The 22,270-nt window shown below is 39.9% G+C and overlaps 1 protein-coding gene across 1 annotated transcript in view; it reads left to right on the top strand.

Annotated features, from left to right (window-relative positions):
• Window positions 1–14,456: 14,456 nt before the first annotated feature.
• nedd9 (neural precursor cell expressed, developmentally down-regulated 9) overlaps window positions 14,457–22,270 on the top strand; it is a 28,871-nt gene continuing 21,057 nt past the window's right edge. Inside the window, exon 1 of the mRNA XM_079652786.1 lies at window positions 14,457–14,659. Coding sequence (XP_079508912.1) covers window positions 14,648–14,659 — 12 coding nt within the window. The 5' untranslated portion in view covers window positions 14,457–14,647. The remainder of the gene's footprint in view (window positions 14,660–22,270) is intronic.

Raw genomic sequence — 22,270 nt, 5'->3', positions numbered from 1 at the left:
CTATCCCTGTTGTTTGGAGTCAACTACATCCTGTACAGTATAATCCCTAAACGGAGGTCTTTTGTTGGGAAGGGCTGAGCTAACTGCAGGGCGTGGTGGTATAACTGTACTCCACAGAGCTGTCAGCATGAAATACAACACACACAGAAACCAAAAGAAAGAAGAGATGGCAGCACTGAGGAGGCTGATAAGAACCAGTCTGAGAGAAAAGACAAAACAGATCCTAAAATAAAGGCTTTGTTGTTTTTGTCCTCAAACCCAACATGGATTATAGTTCAGACAAAAAAAAAGGCCTGCGGTCGACAAACTTAAATCATATTCATAGCTCTGAACAGAATCAGGTCATTTCATAATGGGAATGTTGTATCCCAAATGACAGAGGAAGCCAGCCTCAGTGTGACAGTGATTTACAGAAAACGCCCCTGCATGCTGGAAACAGGCGAAGGATGGCAGTGATAAGTGAGAGAACGCCTTCACCAGACTTGTTGTTTTAACAGGACGCGGTCACACAACCAGCTGCAGAATGGCCTTATTTGAGAATGGGAAATTCTGCTGGTTCATTGTTCCCAGCAGACCAACAAAAAAACACAACATGGGTTTGATCACCGGCAAGACAACAGCACTGGCTTCAGGAGATGGGTATAGCAAGGTGTGTATCAGGAAAAAGTTTGGCTGCACATTATAACATGGGAAAACAGTTGTCTGTTCAATTTGATTGAAAAGGCTCTCATGTTCTAACAATGTAATCTCCAGAAAAGGTATGAATGGCACAACAATATTAACATTGTGTGTGTTTTCAACAGATTTCCAATCCTTTTGCGTGTCATTGAAGTCCTCATTATCATTTCAACATCAAAGATGGACGCGTTTAGGTTTAGGAACAGTTCAAGATGTACATGAAATAACCTAAGATCCAGATGTCTGAGGACTAACATCTTTCATCCAGTTAATATATATGTTCATAATTTTCTAATAAGTGTATAGTGAAAATGTGTCTTAAAGCTGGATAGAATCAATGTATGACAGCTTCTGGCTGACAATCAAATGCTGACATTTGCACAAAAATACCCAATCTCAGGCAACCAATGAAAATGAAAATGTCCTTGTTTAAAAAAAACATTTGGCTATGTTTGAGACTGCAGAAACCTTTGATATAATGTTGCTGCACAACTCAACATAATCTAAATCATAGGTCCAGTCAAAATTAAGTTATGTACATACTTACATAACCTAATTTACTTAACAAACCTGTTCCCAGATAAACAAGCCGTGTTAGACGCCAGGAAATCCGTGGTCCTCACTTCGCAGACTATCATGCTTTGTATGCAACTTCAACTGACAGCACTTGTTATGACCATCCAACAATGCTGCGGCATAAACCATTTTTTTCAAATCCGTAGCTATGCCAGGCAAATGACTTTAAAACAAATGTACATGCTATTAATATACCATTTGGTGATTCCAGACTGCTTTCTAGGAATCTGATTGTATATGATTGGATGGTAAAAATCAGCTGGAGGCCAAGCCGCAGAAGAATAAGACGGTGATTGTGAGGCATGAATGTAGCAGCACTCAGCTAATGCCTGATCTAACAGTATGCTCTATTTTCCAAGTAGACAAGATGAAGAAAGCAGGCTTGCAATTCTTAAAAGGAGTTTACATTAACAAGCTGAATTGTCTCATACGATCAAATAAAAAAACACATAGCCTACAGTAAATATAGCTTCTAGTCTTTGAAATCCAAACATCTTACGGTTCTCTAGGGATTTCATTAGCGTGGCCTCGTGACTCTTTTCGCAAACAAACAAACAAAAATCCTTGCTTTAAGCGCAACGCTGCCTCCCCACAGTTTGTATGTGTAGCAAGATGAAATGTGGTTGAGGTAGGTGGGTGAAGCCGGGATGCCAGGCTTGGTTTAGCAACAGTTAAGCCTCGGGGGGGGGGGGGCTTCATGCAGCCGGGTTATATCAGGTCAGGATTGGAGCTGGATCCCCTGCGGCGGCCGGTATCCTGCACTGTTTTTATTCAGACGTCTGATCAGAGATTGGTGGAATTGGTTTAGGTAGCCGTGCATGAGGAATCCATGTTTTCAGCTAAATATGGAAACAACCCCAGCATCAGCGGTGAAAAATAAACATAGGTATATGGCTCAGACAAATGGTTGGCTTTTTGTTCCTTCTGTGTCTTTAAAGCAGCTTTTTTATTCCAAAAAACTGTCATTTTTAGTATCTCTGATAATAGTTAAACAGAATTTATTGTGGGTTAGGAACGCAGACTAAAATGGCAGAGGATTTATATTTCCACACACAGAACAGCATTTCCCAGGATCACAACACATCTCTGACTCAAGCTCCTGTTGTTTGGTCCGTGACTTTGGAATATGAAATGATTTACAGTTGAGGCACATTTTTCAGCCAAATTAAAACTCCAGCGAGCCAGAGGAATACAGATATAAACATCACTTAGAGTTCCTGCGCCCAGATGAACTCAATTGCAAAAACAAATGGCTGGTTAAGTCTGGCACTGAGCCTCTCTGCACATTCTTTCACCAAATGGCTTTTTCATCTGTTTCTTTGTCTCTTCTTCTGCATCTGTTGCTTGGAAATCTGAATACAGCATTAATCTGAGGTGGTAACAGTTCCTGGGAAATGTGTCTTTCATGTCAGGGAGCAGAGCATTCATTCTCTAAATGGAGAGTTTGGAATTTCATTTCATACGGGAAAGATATTACAAAAATAGTGATTATGGTGACTTATTATGCTATAAAAATCTTCTTTCTTTTTTTGCCGTTAATGATTTTAAGTGCACTCGCATAAAGAATATGTCATGCCACTGTGAACGTTTCGAGATTTAGTTTTAAAGCAACATTTCTGTCCTAAACCTTCATCAGGCTTTTAACTCTCAAAATGATGAATCTTAATGCTCAAGCCACAAACACCACACACACATCCGTAATGCATAAAAGGCATCCATAAAGTGACTCATGAAAAACAGAATGGAAATAGATTAAACTGGACAGACATTTGAAATATAAAAACATTTACAATCAAAATAAGTTAAAATAAAGGAGGAGGGATGAAACAATACAAGACAAAAAACCTAAAAAGAGAAGCACTGTTTTTGTCCAGGTAGACAATCATGCATTTCTAATTTATGCAACTGTTTCTACGAGTCTTGATTCTACACGATTGATCTCTATGGCCTCTTAAGAACCAAAGTTCTTTGCCCTCTTGCTATTGATGCTAACACTTACCTTGCTGACGAAGTTTGCCAGCGAATGAAAGCCAACCCTAGATTCACTTCCGTTTTGCAACAAGCTTTCTCTGCTTTGTGTTTTGCTTGCTAGCTTTGCTTTTTTTCTGCACTGTATTAGCCATATCCGTAGCTTCCTGTATAATTGGTTCTTATAAATATGGCACCTGCTTGTTCCATCATAATAAAGTTTGATGCCCAGAAATGTGCTGAACACGGCTTAATAGGAAAATATAGGCAGTGGGCTGGAGGGTCTCTGTAAATACACACACTACCAAATACTTTGGCAGGTGATGATTACATGTGTTGATATTATATATTTTAGGGATATCCTATTACTTATAACACACCTGATGTTTTTGGGTGACATGAAGTCACTGGTTATGGATGTATTTTAGTTTTGCAGAGCAGCAGCATTGATCACTTCTGAAGGAAAAACAGATAGCCTATACTCAGTATAAAACCTTGTGTATAACTACTCTATGTGTGGCTTACTGTATTCAGATTGACTCTGACTGAATGGGGGGAAGTGATATTGAGATGAAACCGCTCCGGATGGCCAAGAGCAGAAACTGGATCAGACTGCTGACCGCAAGTTGTGCTGTGATTGTGCTTCAGACAGAGAGAGACAGAAAGCAGAGGACTTTAAGGTGATGGGAGACATATTGTAGGCCTTCAGTTGATTCCCTTTTCTAAATATAAAACTCAGCCATCATGAAAAGACATGTTTTATATCTGCACAGACGCTGAGGTTGAAAACATCAGATAGATTATTGTTGGCTAACAATGGCCGCCTTGTTGTAAACATCTGTTTTGTATGCTAGCTAATGTGCTAGTGGCTTGAAGATTATTATTGTCATGGCAGTCACTCGCAAAATAATCAGAAAGGGGGTCAGAAATAGAACATGCATGAAATATCATCCTTGAATAAAATGAAGATGCAGGGTATGCATTCCTTTGTTGTCTGTTTTTAACATTATCGAGTTAGTCAGGGTATGTTTTTCAACAAAAAGGATTACAATTGTTTTTTTCTGAGTTTCAATGCTAATGCAACAAACAACTGACGGGGTGTGCGGAGTGAAATGTATCAAAGGACCCTTGAAAGGTCAACTGTTTCCCCGATTAGAGAAAGAATCAATCTTCATATCGTCTTCGTTTCTTGCTAGCTAGGCTACACATGAACAATGCAACACGCCCTTGTGCCTAAACGTCAAGAGGTATTTTTCGGTTGACTCCCCACATGTTAGTACACTGACACGCTAAACTAAGATTGTAAATATTTGATGTACTGTAATATGCCTGCTTAATTGTAGCATGCTAGCATTTAGCTAAGCCTTTGATGGAGATCAACTATCAGTGGTAAGAGGAGTATTCCGATCATTTGCTTGACTGAAAGTAGTAATACTACAGTGTATAAATATAACTATTACAATGTAGGGTAACTAAAGTTATCATATAAACGTATTGTAGTAAAAGGTACACATTATGTTCCTCTGAATAGTACTGGAATAAAAGCCTAAAAGTGTCTAAGAACTTAAATGTACTACATTTAATTCCACCACTGATGGTTGCAGACTTGTAATCTTGAATTCTGGCAACTTTCTTTTTCCATTTTTGTATTTTTAAAGGTAACTGTTGTTGTGTGACCTCCAGGGTGTTGCCAGACATGCTTTCAGAGCATACAGACTGATGTAATCTGTTTGTTTCCATTTCATATTGAACTAACACAGCTTCGTCAACACCAGATATGCCCCATCACGTCTCATCCCGCGCCAACATCAAATCCAGAAGTAAGCCAAGTGCTCGCTTTACTTTTTAACCACAGATCCCGGGCAGAGCTCCTTGTCCTGACAACAGCAAACCAGAAAGCAATCAGAGGAATCAGCTCCGTTCTCAATAGCCACAATTAGATTTGTTGCGCTCCATACTTTCTGTTGAGCAATCCGCCAGCCCAGACTACACCCTGCTATGAGTTCATTAAGAAACTACCCACACTACTCCCATTCATCTCAGTCAGCAGGGTATGCAGGAAACCAGAACTGCATTTCCAATACACCGCCAGCCATACCAAAGGCACACTCACACAAAGCCCCAGCACGGATGGCTTGCATTGTATCAGCGACTTTCCTTCCTGCACATTCACATGTTTTCTCAACCCCATCTGGTATGATTGAGCACAGTGTGTTGGTTGGATTAAGTTAGGAAAACATTAACATGCAGGTATGAAAAAGCCATAGAAACTTAAGAAGTGTAGAAAAGGTTAATGTTTACAGTGCAGGAAGAATGGGCTGAAAGTAGGTCAGGTGGTGGAGAAATGATACTTTGGCAACAAAAAGGTGAGTAACAAGATCGGGGAAGTTAAAGGTCAGGAATCCCTCTTAGAATATTGTTGTTCTTGCATATTTAAACGTGAGTGTACTCTGGAGCACAGTATTTCAAAAGCCAGAGGCATTGGAGGTCCTCCTCGTCCACCGGCATGTTTTGTTGGGGGGGTTGTAACCTTGTTGAGATGCTTCAATTCCCAGAATTCCCACCCGCATCGCCCCTGCCCGCAGAGCACAAAAAGGATGGATGGATCCTCTCCATAAATAACCAGCGGAGCAAAGCCAAAACCACTATGTTTTTCTCTCCATGCTTTGTTTCAAAGCCCAGGGACAGCTTACTCCAGAAAGACAGAAAGGAGCTGTCCAAATGTGCTGGATCCATCACATGGGCCGATAAATCTTTGGCACACATTTGAATAAAGGGAAAATAAAAGTGCAGGATATTGTAAGATAGAGGAGAAGAAGACAGGCGGAAATATGATCAGATTAGACCAACTTGTCCGCACATGTGATTGTAAACAAAGAATACGTGTTGATGCGATGTGTCGTGGCTGGTTTGTTATGAATGGGATAGGAGTCTAATCATCCGAAACATCTTTGAATCAGTGATGAAATGATCCATCAACACAAAATTAGGGACACAATTATAAAAATGGATTCATTGTTTTCGGTTATTCAACATAAAGTAGCTTTACTTTGTTAGCTGGAACAAAAACAAGAATTGAAATTGGGCTTATGGATCTTTTGTTCAAATTAAGTGAAATTAGTATTCAATGAATAAATACACACAACATAGACCTAACCAAGAGTAGATAATATACCTTGCTCTGCACCATTGCAGATTTGTATATGGAGTGCCATTATGACATAAAACAACGTGATGAAATAAAACCCCGGAGAAGGACAGAGAAAATGATCTGCTATTGTGAATAAAATGTCATATAATGCTGAGTTTTAAAATTGTATTGAAAAAAGGTTTTCAATTTTTAATACTTTAGAGGAAAAGGGTATGTCTCTGCAGAGGAATATTAGCTTTTGTTTCTATCTGATTTCTCCTGCTTTACGATAATTGTTGTTGTTGTATCTAAATCTCTGGGTATTTCACTCATTTCTATGTTTCACTTTCCATTTGTTTTTGTTGTTTAGTTTGTAATCCCCCTTTTAGCTTGTTTAAACAGATAAACAGCCCACATTGTCAGTGTTTTGATTCACTCTCACTGTTTTGATCAGTGAAAAAAACGACCGGGCAATAATTGCTAAAAGATCCCCAATTATTACTTTACGAAGCTTCTGTATTTCATAAAAGAAATATTAATTTACTAAGCAATCCAATGTCTCTGGTTTAAATGGGATTTAGGTGTGTATCCAACTCCTATATTCATCTGAAGTCATATAAACTAATAATTTTCTTGAATATTCATCAAAACACAGAAAATAACAGTTAGTTGCAGCCCCTTTTAAAAGGTTAAGACGCACACAAAAAACGTCATCGTCTCATGCTCAGCTTAAAGTGTCTCATTTCACTCCCACAATGCTGCAGCTTTAAAGCGCCCTGGGATTAGTGGCCTGATTAAAGCTGCCTTTGCTCACACATCCATGTAACACACCAAATACTGTAAACACTGGCACACACACACACACACACACACACACACACACACACACACACACACACACACACACACACACACACACACACACACACACACACACACACACACACACACACACACACAATTCTCCAATCAGACAGAGCAGAGGGGGTCAATACGCTCCGTCTGTCACCTTGCCAACAGGAGCTCTTATCAGGCTTCCAACCAGGCGGCGGAATATCTCGCTGCAGAAATGTGAGTGTCAACACGTTATCAGGCATCATCACCCTCAAATCACAGCACAGACTCTAAATCCTACACCAGAGCTTCTTCACCCTTTACTGACTGACATCATCCCACAGCCCCTTACAGAAAAAACTCAAGCACCTTCATCCACAGATTCCATCATGTTCATAGTGGGTCAATTTGGATTGATTTTTAACTGGATGTTGTTTAATATGTTGGCATATAAAGACCGTTGTGGGTTATGAAAATAAAAATATTCACAGAGACAAGGAGAGGGGTAATATTCTGATAAAACAACTCAAATTGCAAGTAAGAAACAATAAACCCTCAGATATTCTCTTACTCTTAAAAGTTGAGATGCTGTTGCTGTTTAATTTGCATCTGTATGTAGTCACAGCTGGCCTTACCTTAAATGTTGCAGTCATAGTCAGGATTCTTTTTTAAATATTCCTAGGTGGTCAAAAATCTATTTATAAGACACATTCCTCACAATTTAGTAGTATATTCTTTTAAATGTATAAAGAAAACTGGTAGCAGATCAATAGTTATTGTAAATATAATCCCCTCAATCTGACTTCCATAGAAGTATTTCGAATGTTCTATTGTTATGACCTTACTATATATACGTATTATAGAATTTAATACATTTTGCAAGGTACTGCAGGTAAATAGTGTCTTTCAAAATTCCCCCAATGTCTAACTAAAGATTACCACTGCTGTTAGAGATGAGAAGTACTCTCCTGCTGCGGATTGAGTGACATACATACAGGCTTATTGTTCAGTGGAGTGGATGATTGGGAGCGAGACCTAGTCCTACACTGTGCCGAGATCATATATATGACCTCTGTGTCCTTGCGTTTTAAAGTGGAAAAAGGGTATTTTTCACCTCTCTTGTTTCCACTAATACAGCTCTGCTGTGTGCGGGGAGCTGTATGTCGTCTGAATTTTAAAAGTGTTCTTGACACTGAAGCATTATCCTGCGGTAACTGATGACAGGATGATGAACAGTTGGCTGTGCAGCAGAATACAAGAGCAATCCAGAAGCAAATTACTCACAGGGGAAGGTGTGCCCGGGCAATGTACGGAGAATGAACAAGTGAGAGGGATAGAAAAACAGTGCACATTGAACTCTGGATTTTAAAAGATTGCCTTGGTGCCCAGTTAAGAGTAATTCACGTTCACAGCGAGCGTGTACGTGTGCAGCACAATCTGAGTCTGATTCAGACTTTATAGCCTTGTTTTTCAGCGAGCGTGGATAACTTATATCGCTGCCAAGCTGAAGAACAAATAAAGCAAAGCCTTTAGCCGCACACAAGGAGCTATTCAGCTCATTGAAATACAACTGTGACAATCAGAGGTAAATGAACCCGTTCATGTTAGTGAGGTTGGCCAAACTGGAGCCTTGGAGTGTGTTGCTGAAGGCTACAGAGCTCATAGTGCTGCGACTGTCTCCTCTGATCTGTGGTGGATTCAGTTAATGACGCAGAGGGAAATCAATCTACTGTAATGTTTGAGCACAGCGACTGGAGACGTTAAGCAGCGCACATATTGTGAGCAGAGCGAGCAGCTTGGAAATGATCAAATCATTTCAATGTAATTGTTTCAGTCGATCGCCAGTTTCAGTCATCAAGTTCAGTACAAGTATTTCTAAACAGTATTTCCATAAAATATTTGAATGCAAATGTTGAAGTATCATGTCAAAAAAGCAGCATTAAAATTGCATCATTCAATAAAACTTCTCAACTTTCCCAAAAAAGTATTGACACTTGAAGCGTTTTTGACTGCTGGACATTATCTTGCATATGACTGAAATTCTAAGGGTCTCTGTACATTTTTGTGACAACTTGACTTGTTTTGTTCCCAGTTTGCCAACTTGAATTCATCAATACCATTTGCAAGACAGTAGCCAAACAAACATTTAAGACAACATTTAAATGTTATCGACTAAACAAATTAGATAAAATGTGTTAATCAGTAAGCTTTAGAATCGGGGAAGGCATATTTGACTAATTTATATCTTTGCCGGGTGTATAATGAGTATTTTGATCCTCAAAAGTTAGTCTGAATATGAGATTATTAAATCCCTTTTAGTTATCTTTGCCGCCATCTTGATTGTAAGCCTGCAGTTTCGTCATAAGTACTCCGTTTTTATGAGAGGAGGAAAAGTAAACAATACGAGGAAGGATCAGACTACTCCCAGAATGTGTCTACTCCAAATGTCGACAGTACAGGTTAAGATTGACTGTTTTCTAGTTTTTCCAGTATAGGGTTATTCACCCAAAATATATTAAAAAAACAGCATTGAAAAAATTGTAATGTATGTCTATGTGAACATGTAAAGCTTACACAGGAAGTTGTGTGTGTGTAAGGTGTGGAGTTCATGTAACATGTGTTGTATTATTCTAACATAGTACTAAGTAAAACCACAACCTTCCCTAATGTTGAACTTAGCAAAGTTGAACAAAAAAAAAGATTTAATTTACTTTGTTTTTATTATTTTTTCATTTCAGTGTTCATTTTAAAACATCCAGTTGTTGTGTCTACTCTCTTACATTGTTGGTTAAGAAATGTTGAAATATATCAAAATGATATACTTGAGAAACTTGTTTGGCGAAGTTAAACAATTATAGCCATCTAAGTGTCATTGGACAAAATAAAGAAAATCTTTAAAGAATAAATGACAATTTGTAAAACGATAAGTCACCCTCTGTTACCTTGAATTTGCAAAAAACAACTAGCTTTTTCTCATACACATGTATTTAGCTAAAATGTTACTTTTTAGAACTATTCTGAATAAACAGTCTATAAGTGGTAGTGACAGAATAATAAGGTTTTAGCAAAAAAGCATATATTTGAGAGAAAAACAAAATTCCCTTTGAGAATTCAAGGTCACACGGGTAGTATATTTGACACTGGATTTGAAATTTTGTGGGGGTACTTTTCCTCAAAGCCATAGCAGACCATTCTCAAAGTTTACGGTACAAATAGCAGAAAAACATCATGACCCCAATTGTGTGTCAGACTTGAATGTTCTCACTCTTCTTCTTCTTCTCTTGTGAGTTTTGTGCATTCCTCTCCGTTGCTGCCGGGCCACAGGCTGCACAAGGTCACGGGGCACAAAGAGGGAGACACAGAGGAAGAGTGGGGGGCCTAGCCTGTCAGAGCGCTGTCTGTGGACTTAGGGTGGTGGTCCCATAAATCTGCCTGAGTTGATTTGCGAGAGATTGAGGGACGGTGTTTCACAGGCAGCAGTGAGGGGCCACCTCCGCCCGGCCTCACAGAGGGGATGTTGTCAGTCCGACGCCTCCTGCCTCTGTCCATCCACCATACAGCAGCAAGAAGCCCTGCTGGAGGCAACAGAGCCCTGTGATCTCCACTTATGGAAGATGTATGGCTGCGGTGCCCTCTGGTAAACCTGGGGTCAGATCTGCGGGGGCGCTTATGTAACCCAAACATCACAGGCACCTGGCGGAGATGAAAGGCAGGAGGCTCATTTTTCACTCGCACTATTACCGGTCATTTCCGTGCTGAAATGCGCCATAATAGCACTGAAAGACCTCTGGAGGCCTTTCTGTTCGTGTAATACAGTAGGTGTGAGACCACAAATACTGCAGTCGTCATGGTGACCGCGCTCGGCGCTCGGATGCCAATACAAATCTCCCTCGGGCAACTGAGAATCAAAAGAAGGATTTTGGGGCTGTAACTCAAGAGGCTCTCTACAGTAAATCTCTCATTTCTACCAGCGACAAGCTGATAAAGCTTGAGTTGAAACCAGCGGAAACTACACGCCACTAGAGATGGAAATCGAATGGACTCATTCAACCTCAGCCAAATGTGTTGAAAAATGGGATAAACAACCTTTTTTTTGGCTTATTATTTCAGGCTGTTTTTTTTACACAGCGCTGATACAAACAGATGGGTAATTGAGTTGTGTTTGTCATAGGAAACAGGTGCTCACATGCACATAATCACATGGCATACAGAAAAGAATAGCCCCCCAGTACCCACTTGTGGCTCAGAGAAAGGGCACCAGCTGGCCTGGTGTATGTTACACACACACACACACACACACACACACACACACACACACACACACACACACACACACACACACACACACACACACACACACACACACACACACGCACGCACGCACGCACGCACACACGCACACACACACACACACACACACACACACACACACACACACACACACACACACACACACACACACACACACACACACTTTGAGTGCCTTTACAAGAGGCATTCATCTGAGGATATGACTGTACAGATGGGGACAATGAGATCCGATAGGGTCCCTGTGATTGTGATAAATGAGCTTACACACATTAGAGCATTCGGAAACACATGAGAGGCAAAGCTAATTACAGGAGATTTACCCATTTAGAGAAAACAGTCTATAATGAACAGACATCTTGCAGGCCACATCAGGCCTGCAAGGTGTTAGGAATAACTTCTGTTGCTTTGTTTTTCACTGTTACAGGACATGCAGATCTTGAGAACCATAATGCATACTTTGCAGAGATGGGCTGTGAGGATGTGTTAGCAAGGTGATGCAGAGAGAAGAAGGATTTCCTGCTAGTTCAGAGATCAGCTTGGGTGTTTCCTTGTCACCTCCATTAGACACTGAGCTGATATCTACGCTGTCGTCTTCACTCAAGTCAGGGTGAGCACTAAAGATAACCTTTAAAGTACCGTAAAACAATTTGTAAATGTATGTCAAACAACCTGTACATGTTCCCAAGAAAGAATAAGTTAAGTATTATGTCAGGAAAGTCTTTGTATTTTGTATAGAAAGATGGAGATTCTTCAGATTTGTTATCTTCCTTAATTAATTCAATCAAGAGGGTGACAGTTCCAGGTAATATGTGGTCGTTGAAAAAGTCAGTCAATTTGTTAACAGCGATTGTCATTTTTAAATAGCTGGAAACCTCTTTATGGTCAGTTTCAACCAGTGTTAGAAAAAGTAGTCAGATATTTAAGTTGGAATAATACTCCGTTAAAAATACTAACACAACTAAGTGTCTACTTAATGTATTACTACTAATAAGTTCTGCATCAACACTAAAAGTAGCTCTACATACAATAAATATAAGCACAAAAAAAGTAAAATAACTCAGTTTTGCAGAATAGTCCTATGAGGAGCAGTAAGGTGCATCAATGATTGTATTTCTAAAAAACAGATCTCTTAATCTAGTATTCCAAAAAAAGGTGAATTGACCAAGAGAACATACAAAAACTATTATTTTGTGCAGCCAGTGTTTTCAATCATGTAAACTGAAGCTGTTCACTACAGCTCGGAGAGAAAACAGATTTGTTTATGTATTTATTTATTCATTGAAGAGCAGGATGATGCACAGGCAGCGTTGTGTAACAGGGTGTTGTAATTTTCTTCTAAACCAACGGACACATTACTATGCAGAAGAAGATGCTACATAATCGCACTTCCTCCCAACTCAGTGTTACACTGTTCTCAGAAAAACAGACACTGCAACAGGGCAAGAACTTCCTCTTAATCTGTTAAATTGTGTACTGTAGACAAATAAGTATAAATTAGGCTTTATTTTTCTAATTTAAACAATATAGCCTACATTTATTTTAATATTCATATTTATTTTTGATATACATAACAAGTATAACTCAAGTAACTTAAATTACAACATGCATGAGGGGGTACACAACATATGAGTCATATTGAAGTTTGGTCAGTAGCATACAGTCATGCAATCAAATTAGATAAAAACTTGACTATTAGCTATTGCTAGCTAGCGAAGCGAAACAAGGTGTAGTGTTTGATTATCAGTGACAACGTGTTTTTTTTTACAGTTATATAAAGTGGACCTATCATGCTATATTTGAATAATATAGTGTAGGACCATACCTATATAAAGGCATATTTATACTTTTTATTTTTCAAAATACCAAACAAATCATGCATTTTAGCCATTCCTCATTTCGCTCAATTTAACACTGTCTTTTCATGGGCTGATTCTGTGAGAACAGCACCATCTACAGGCCTGGCATATGTACTACAGCGTCTCCAGCGCTTTCGAACGGCAATGTCCGTGGCTGTCTCCTCCTGATTGGTGGAGTTGACCCAATAGCCATAGTGCCACTTCTGTGACGTCATAGAAGTGTTCAAATCTGGATCAGTCTGTATCAGATCCGTTGCAGCCCCTTTTTAAGAGATTTGGGTATAGGAAAATAGAGAGGGTTGTGTTTTTCTGACACTTGGTGGGTTCCCTGACACACCGGGGACACATGTTCATGTATAAAATATGTACAAAAGTGCATTTTGCATGATAAGTCACCTTTAAATGAACTTTTGTTTTAAACATCTAAAAAGCCCACAATACCCGAAGGGCAGAATAAAAATGATTACATTCATGATACCAAAACCTATTGCCAGATTGTCTCATTTTACGTCAAAATGTGTTCTTCTTAGAGTAATTTCTCGGCTCAGATTTAAACACAGAGACATGATACACTTATTTTTGCGATTTAATGGGACTAATACTTTCTGTAGAATCGGCTAAATCATAGAAGAAATCATAGAAAAAAGGTTTCTGACAATATTGCAGAACTTCAATATGAATCATCCCAATTTAGATTTCATCATTATACGTGTAAACAATTGTTTTCTGTACTTCCATTGCTACAATGGAAACAGGAAGTCCTTAAAGCTAATTTGGCATACAGTGTGGGGTCAAATAGAAGGTTAAGAAAAAAGAAACGTAAGAAGACCTAGGAAAAGTGAAGTATATTAACATTAACATCTTGTATTGCACTTTTTTAATACTTACTGAACACCTTTTGAAACATGTGTTCTATCTGTATAATTATATATATATATGTTATTATTGTAATAACGAGGTCAGGTTTGTAACAGAGCAGTTCCGCAGTTCGCGCGGGGGGGGGGGGGGGGGGGGGGCTGGGGCGGGACTAGAATGTTCCCACCGACCAATGAGCGGCGTTCCACTCAAATGAGCCTCTCGCAGCGTCAATGTGATGAAGAGTAGTCTGGCTCTGGAAGAGCAGAAAGAAGCGGCGCAGGATCCACGGAGAGAGTGTTTCTACGTCTCTGAAGCTCCGGATGGCTGGTTAACCACACAGAAAACTCTTCAGGCCCTGCACTCACTCATGTGCGCTCTTTGAATGCGATAAAGCGGATATTTAACTCACTGGAGTCACAGAAGAGACCTTTGCAAAATGAAATACAAAGTAAGTAATGCGACTTGGATTGGAACAGCACTTTCTCGTTTGTCATTATGTATGTTAAAGAAATACTTATTTACAAAGCTGGTTTTGTCAGAAGAGTCGACGTGGATGATTGTACAACTATCCACTGTTGGCATTAACGCGGTAATTATAAGTTGTTTAAATGAGTGCATCCGGGTTTGTTTGAAAAAAATAATCAGGTTATCAAAGTGAAACTGCTGAGAAGATGCTGTCACTTTTGGTAGATGTGTGTGTGTGTGTGTGTGTGTGTGTGTGTGTGTGTGTGTGTGTGTGTGTGTGTGTGTGTGTGTGTGTGTGTGTGTGTGTGTGTGTGTGTGTGTGTGTGTGTGTGTGTGTGTGTGTGTGTGTGTGTGTGTGTGTGTGTGTGTGTGTGTGTGTGTGTGTGTGTGTGTGTGTGGATGTCTAATTTGAGTCTACAGCATTCAGTTGTTTTATCTGTGCCTTCGGGCCACATTTATTGCGATCACAGGGGCGTAAATAGAGGAAAAGCGTACCCTCCTCCCCCCTTCAAAAAGGGATCTGAAATATGTTGTCATGTTCTGTTTATAATTTCAACTATTATTCCCCTACCAGTGTCCTAAATATAGTGACTTTTGAAAGTCAGATTGCCAACAAAAGCACGTTATTCCACTTTACATTCAATTGCTATTTGATCACCACCTTTTTGTTGGTGTTGGACTTTGTTTGGTTATCTTTTTATTTAGCTGGGCAATATGGATATCATCCTCAAAAAATTATGTCTTAATTTATTTGTAACTCAATTTAAAACTGTTATATTTGGGTTTCACCTAAAAAACAGTCTTTCATGATCTATAACTATACCATAAACTCAAACATAATTTTATATCTGTACATCCAAAGATATATGAGATCATCAAAACTGCTGGAACCAAGAACTGTTTGGCTTTCTTGTTGAAATATCTTGAAGTATGAATGGATTTTCATTGCCAGATAACCATTTAGTCAGTAGACTTATTTGTTGAAATTGGCCAAACTGTTAACTCGCCAAATATTCCTTTGAGAAAATCTTTGGGTTCCTATAACCTAATACTGGAGGTGTTACAGGGAAAGCTGCCACACTGGCACAACACATATTTTCAGTTGACTAATTAATACCATTAACTGTATTTTCCGCTTCTTGCTGAAATTGTTTGGCGCTTTCACTATAAAATGAATCGTGTCTGTCTGCATGAAAGGTCCTCAATGCTCTCATATTACTCTTCCCTTTAGCCAATCAGAGTCTTTGTTATGTCTGTCAATATTATTCTTTTAGGATTTTACTTTGTGATGGACAGCTCGACTTCAGGCCCATTTAAATTACATTATGAACTGTTGTTGGATGTTAACATGTCATGGTCTTACTGGAGCTCTGCTGTGTGAATGCCTTTGAGCTTTTAGCACTGTTTTTAAAACAATGGGTATTTAGCAAGAACCTTGGTTACTGAACTGTTGCATTTAAATGTCATCCCCTCTTTCAGTGAGAATTCTGCCTCACCATATTAGGGAAGTAAAAACTGTGCAAAGTGTTTGGATGATTCAGAGGTTTTGGAGGGCAGTGGCTGTTTTGTGAAGTGTGAAGTAGCTGTGTTGGCTCAGGCTATTGACTTGACACAGTTTTGGATCCATTTTCCCCAGCGTCTACTGGGCTGTGTCAATGTTTAGCAGGGTGGGGTTGTGATTGGAGGGTGGTGCAGGCTGTGTGTCTGCGTCATGGTCCAGACTGAGTCATTGTCCAGTTAGTTACATAGCTCACATACCCGGAGAGAGCCGGAGCAATCAAGGGTGTTGATGATGGGTTTTCAGATCGAGGCCAGCCTCAGAAAACTCCTCCTGGAGATCAGTGGAAGATAATGTTATTGCGATCAACAACAGTGTTTCCAAGCAAAAGAGGATCTCTGACGTAAAACGGTGCTTCTTTGTTTGACTGAGTCGAGATAAGGAGAGTACAGAAATCAAGCAGAGTGCTATTTGCTTATGATAAACATATCTGGATTATGCAACACTGCTAGATGAAAAGTAGTGTGGCACGTAGGCAGACATAAGAAAGGTTGGAAAATCAGATTACACATTTTGCGTCACTGTGTCCATCTTTAAATCTGTTAAATGGTGCCAAAGTTAACTATGTCCCCTATCAAATCTCTGCTCTTGATCTCAGCCGCAATGAATTATTCACAGCTATATTAAGAGCTATTTTCCTCGCAGAGCGGTATTCAACACCAGCCTAACGAGCGTCTGGCGCCCCGTCTCATGGCCTGAGGTGAGGTGCCACAGCCTTCACCCCCCTCCCCTCCTGGTTTCCCATTTGTGCTCAGGTGTGAAGGAAAGGCTTTTCTTCCATAGGTCATCATATGCGTATAATCCCCTTGATGGGTCCGCAAACAGAGAGATTTCTAACAGCGTCAGTGAGGCCCACAGGTTTCAAATTCAGGAGGAGTACCAACACTTTGGGAATTACACTTGCACTTTCTGATTGGAGAGTTAGATGAGATAGTCAACACCACTCTCATGTCTGTATAGTTAGTATAAAGCCAGAGCTAGTTAGCTTAGCTTAGCATAAAGGATGATTCCTTATGTACAAAAATGGTAAGGTTTGGACTTTCCGGTAGGCAGGAACTACTGTTTAGATTTCATCGAAATTGCAATATGGACTAGTCCTTTTAATAAGAATGCACAATATTTGTTAAAATGTGTCAAAATATCATTCAGAATGAAAGCATTGGAGTGCTATGGATATCCCAGCCTGCAAGTTGTATTATATACACAATTAATTCCCTCCAATACAATTAATCATATTGTTTTTCCAATGTCAGTGAAATGTATCGCAACCATATATTTTTTTCTTGTTGTTAACCACTACTATCCAATAATATAAGAGTACAGCCAGGTAACCTACCATTTAAAGTTTAACTTCCATTGAAAAACAACATATTTTTCTTTAAATATTTGAGTTTCATACAGATTAACCACAATTGGAAATTAATTATTGAGCTTGTGCGGTGCAGCTCTAGGTTGAAGCCTAACCTTTGGTCACAGGCAGTTTTCATGCTAAGCTAACTCTCTATCTCTAGCTTTGTTGACTTTTCAGACATATCAGTGATATAACTGTAATTGTCTAACTCTCTGTCAAAATAAGTGTATTTCCCAAAATGTTAAACTATTCCTTTAATGCTTCACTAAACTATTTTCTGGAGTTAGCTTTTAAAAGACCTCCCCCATCTTCTCACCCAAATACCTCCACAACCTTAAACTCATTCCTTGGTAGCTGACGTAACTGTTGCAGAAATAGCTTCACAACCACAGTGAGGAATGATTAGGTGGACCCATACTCTAGCCAATATGTGTGTGTGCTTGTGTGTCTTTGGTGTTTCTTTTTTATGGGTTCAGGCTCCAGGCACTGGTCCAAAAGCAAAGAGGTTTTGAGGAGAGCAGAGCAGACATTGTTCTGAGAGGGAGGAGGAGGAGGAGGATTTGTGATGCTGAAAGGGCCTGCAGAAAAGAAAAGAAAGAGGAAGTTGAGGGGGGAACGAGAGGGCAAACAGTTGGATGTATTCGGTGGTTGTTGGATGGGGGGGATGGGAGCCTGGAGGTCGAGAAGTGCCCCGTGAGAATGAGAGCATTCCAGGCGATCGTGCGTGGGAAGGTTGTTTCGGAAGATGCACATGATTTGTTTCAAGGTGCCCCTTTACATTGTAAATGAGTCTGGTAGTACCGGGATACACAGTCTACTCTTTGTCTAGAGACATTTGTGTTCTCCTGAAAGGAAACCAGGCAAACAATTCGTTTTGAGAAAACCTGCAAGTTCTATGCTCACGTTCAAGCAGTGAAATAGCTTTTGCACAGACTCTCTATCATAATTTACTCTCATGCTGTTAAAAAGTCAGGTTATTTTCATGCTGTGACGTCCAGTTTTCTGAACATTTTAAATGCAGAATGACTTCAAGTTTGCTCAAGATTTTTTAAGTAAGCGTGAAGAGCTTCTCCCCCAATGAGGCTCAAAAGCAGTCACTCAACCCCCTAAACCCCCTCCATGCTGCGCCCCTCGCACCGTGAGCCAGTATTAAACATTCAAAAAAACGTCTGAAGCAGATAGCTTGCATTGTGTGATCATTCCAGCCAACGAAAGAGAGAGAGAGAGAAACTACCTAATATCAGCAACAATGCAGATAATCATTTCCATGTTTGACCTTTGGCGGAAATCATTCCCGCCACCCCCTTCCTTCCCCCAGAGGAATGCCAACTATTTTGCAGGGTCATCTCTCAAGATGTAGCGAGCCAATGTTGGCCAGGTTCGACCCTGTGGAGAGTCCGTCCTGTTGGCAGATAAGAGTCAGCGTGACAGATGAGAAAAGTGTTTAATGCCACTGCACTGAATTGGTTCATTCTGTAGTTTGAGTACTCAGAGAAGCCACAAGATGGATTTCTTAATGCTGCAGAGTTGTTTTAGCTGGCTGGACATGTACCTTTGATAATAAATCTATAGCTGGTTATTTTTCAAGACAGCAGCACTCTCCAGTTCCAGCTCATATATGACAACTGAATATCTTTGGCTCTTTGACTGTTTGGTTGGATGAAACCATTTGTTAGACAAAAGAGTTTTAACATATCAACTTGGGTCCTAAGTGCTTCTCATGGGCATTTAATAAAAGAAAAAATCCAATAGAAAACATAAAAAATACTTGGCATATGAATATATAATGACAGAAAGAGTGCCAACCTCTGACAGGGAAATAAAATACTCAAACTGAAAGCACATCCTCCGTAGATGTGTTCAAAAGCTCTAAATTGTTAAAAATGGCGAAATAATAAACAAAAGATGTTCCTTTCATCTCAGATGCCCTTCATGTTTGAAAGGGAGAAGATGGCAGCTTCAGTTGTTTGTCTTTCTGTGTCTGTGAGATCTTTCCGTGGCGTGAAATCGGGAGGACACTGAAGTGAATCTCCATCTCATTGGCTATTCCTATATGTAAAAACCATTCAATGTGTCCCTGCGGAGATACCATGAAACATATTTCACAACTCGGCTAATGCCCCCTGGAGGGATTAGCTCTCGTCTCCGGGGGTTACTATGCAATCATGTACCCTCTTTTGGCATCAATGTCGAGCTTGGAAGCAATCCACGTCTCCGCTCTGCCAACACTCAGCGCCTCTTGGCATAGGCCCCATAAATACCATCCATACTGTTGTTTTTACTTTACGTTTTTGACCCCAAGGAGGTGCGGAAAATGGTCTATCGTAGGTCAGAGGGTGTCGCCAACCGAACAAAGCCTTTAGAGCATGAAAAGATTCATAGCTTTGCTCAACCATAACAACATGCTAACTTGGGTTCTCAAATTGAATGACACTTTCTCTTCCTGCTGCACCATTCACAGAGTCCTGGAACGATTTGGCGGAATATGAGAAGCAACGTTGCACAATGTTTGCCAAGCAGACATTACAGTTCACAGAATTTAATACACTTTTTAGAGAGAACATCTCCAGTGTAGCTTTTCATCTAATTATAGGTTAGTGTTCAAGATTAGCGAGGAGGAGTCCAAGATGTGAGGTGATAAGTCGAGGTCAGTGGAAGGAAGCCTGGAAGTGCTGCAGGCTAAGAAGTTACCTTGTAGTTTATGTGACAGTAAACAAATAAAACACCTATGATGAATGGATAGAGTTCGGAAGAGAACTGTCATTTAACCAAGAAGTTACTCAACTCACTTCCTGTGACTAAAGCAAGATGTGGCTGACGGCATACTTTGTGTTGCATCACGAGTTTCAATGCTCTAAGTTGCAAAAAGGTTGCCACAGTTTAACAATCAGAATGGTAGAAATATGCAACTAATGATCATTTTCATTATAAATGTGTCCAACCATTATGTTTTCGATAGATACATCTTTTTATTCTTGGTACTAACATACAATATACTGTATGGCGAAAAAGACAAACAAAGACAAAATGTGCTTATTCTTGTTTCTGGGTAAATGCCATGTCTTTGACACAGTTTTAGCGATGCATATCGACTGACGAAACAAATATGTCAGCTCTCAAACATAGATGTTTTAAGCTTCAGTGGTCACAGCTTGCAGTGTGGTTAGACAAAAAACTGCACATCACATCCCGTCTAAGAGAGACAGTCACCACACTGTTGCTGTTTAGAAGTGTTGGGGAGTGGAGATTTCCTTGCAGTGCTGCAACAGCTTGTGAATCACAAATAGGAGAAGAGTGAAGGTGGTGGGTGTCATATTTACACTGGGGATACAATCGTCTTTTATGCAGGATGAATAGAGCCTGTTCTATCAGCCTGGAGGAGCTTGGTGTGCTGTGTCTTGATGTCTGTGGTCCACTGAAAATCATTACACAGTCACAAATCAAGTCACAAAATCATGCTATTCAGATGTTGGGGGAAAAACTAATGAATAAGCCAATTATGTTATTTCTGTCCAATAACAGTGATTTCACAGTGGGGAATTACCCCAGGGGGAACTTCTGCAGTTGCCAGGTAGTACGTGGAAAGATTGTTGAGTCAATATAAGAGTTAACATAGAGGTTAAAACAGGTAGCTAAAAGTCGCGACAAAATGGTAGAAATAACCATATAAAAAGTGTTTAATTGTTGCAATTGGGGATGTTCATTAAAAAACATTTATTTCTGATAACCAACAGGTACCCCTGTAGTGTCTCTGTCAATAACCTTATTGAAGTGCTGCTTGTTACAGTGTAATTTCAAATTGAACTTCCCTCTTCACAGGAAATTGGGTTTAGGCAACACAACTCTTAATTTGGTTATGTTTAAGAAAAGATTGTAGTTACTGTCACTTATGCAACTGAGAGTCATGGCACTAGTATAATAATAGTGTACTTAATTATTGCTGAACTAACCAAACTAAATGTGGATGGTTCAATTGTAGAACAAATGTAATAATATAATGAATAGTACTATTTATTTGGAACCTACATTCAGTCAGGACATAAAGTCATAACATGTCATGGCTGTTTGGGTGCCTCGGACCAAAAGGTATTGGAAACCAATCAATGGCTGATGACCATGATGGAAGCCACACAGGAATAAACCATTGATTGTTAGCTCTATCGACGTCACTGTAACTGTGTCATATTGATTTACAGCTGCTTGCATAACATATCAATCAGTCCCTGTGTGGCAGCAGTGCATGTATTGGATCACGTTTCCCTGGCTTAAAATAAAAGCTTCAAAAGTTGTGTCATTTTCCACAAGACTTTTTCCAAAATAGCGGAGGTGAAGTTTCACCGAGGCTGCTGTGTAATTATGTTAATGGTGGCCCACTGGCTTAGGCTGTAATCAGAGGGTCAACCTTCCTGAAAATGTCCAAATGAAGAAATTACCATGTGGTCTGAGCTCTGAACCGCTTCCCATGAGCCCTTTCTACCCAGAACCCTTCACACGGCCCATTTATTTGAACTGGCGCTCACCCGCACTCTGAGGAACGGCTTGTAAAAGTCATCAGGTCCTCATTACCGTCATTACTATAATTATTTTCTATATTTAACCATGTGAAATGAGGCCAAATGAGTGTGCTGGTTCGCCCTCTTCCGCGAACCAACCCGGGTCTTGTTGCAGTTGGTACGGTCCTAATT

Source organism: Notothenia rossii (genome assembly GCF_949606895.1).
Source record: "Notothenia rossii genome assembly, chromosome: 10".
Lineage (NCBI taxonomy): Eukaryota > Metazoa > Chordata > Actinopteri > Perciformes > Nototheniidae > Notothenia > Notothenia rossii.
The sequence above is the reverse complement of the archived record's forward strand: the minus strand, read 5'-3'. Positions and strand labels throughout refer to the sequence as shown.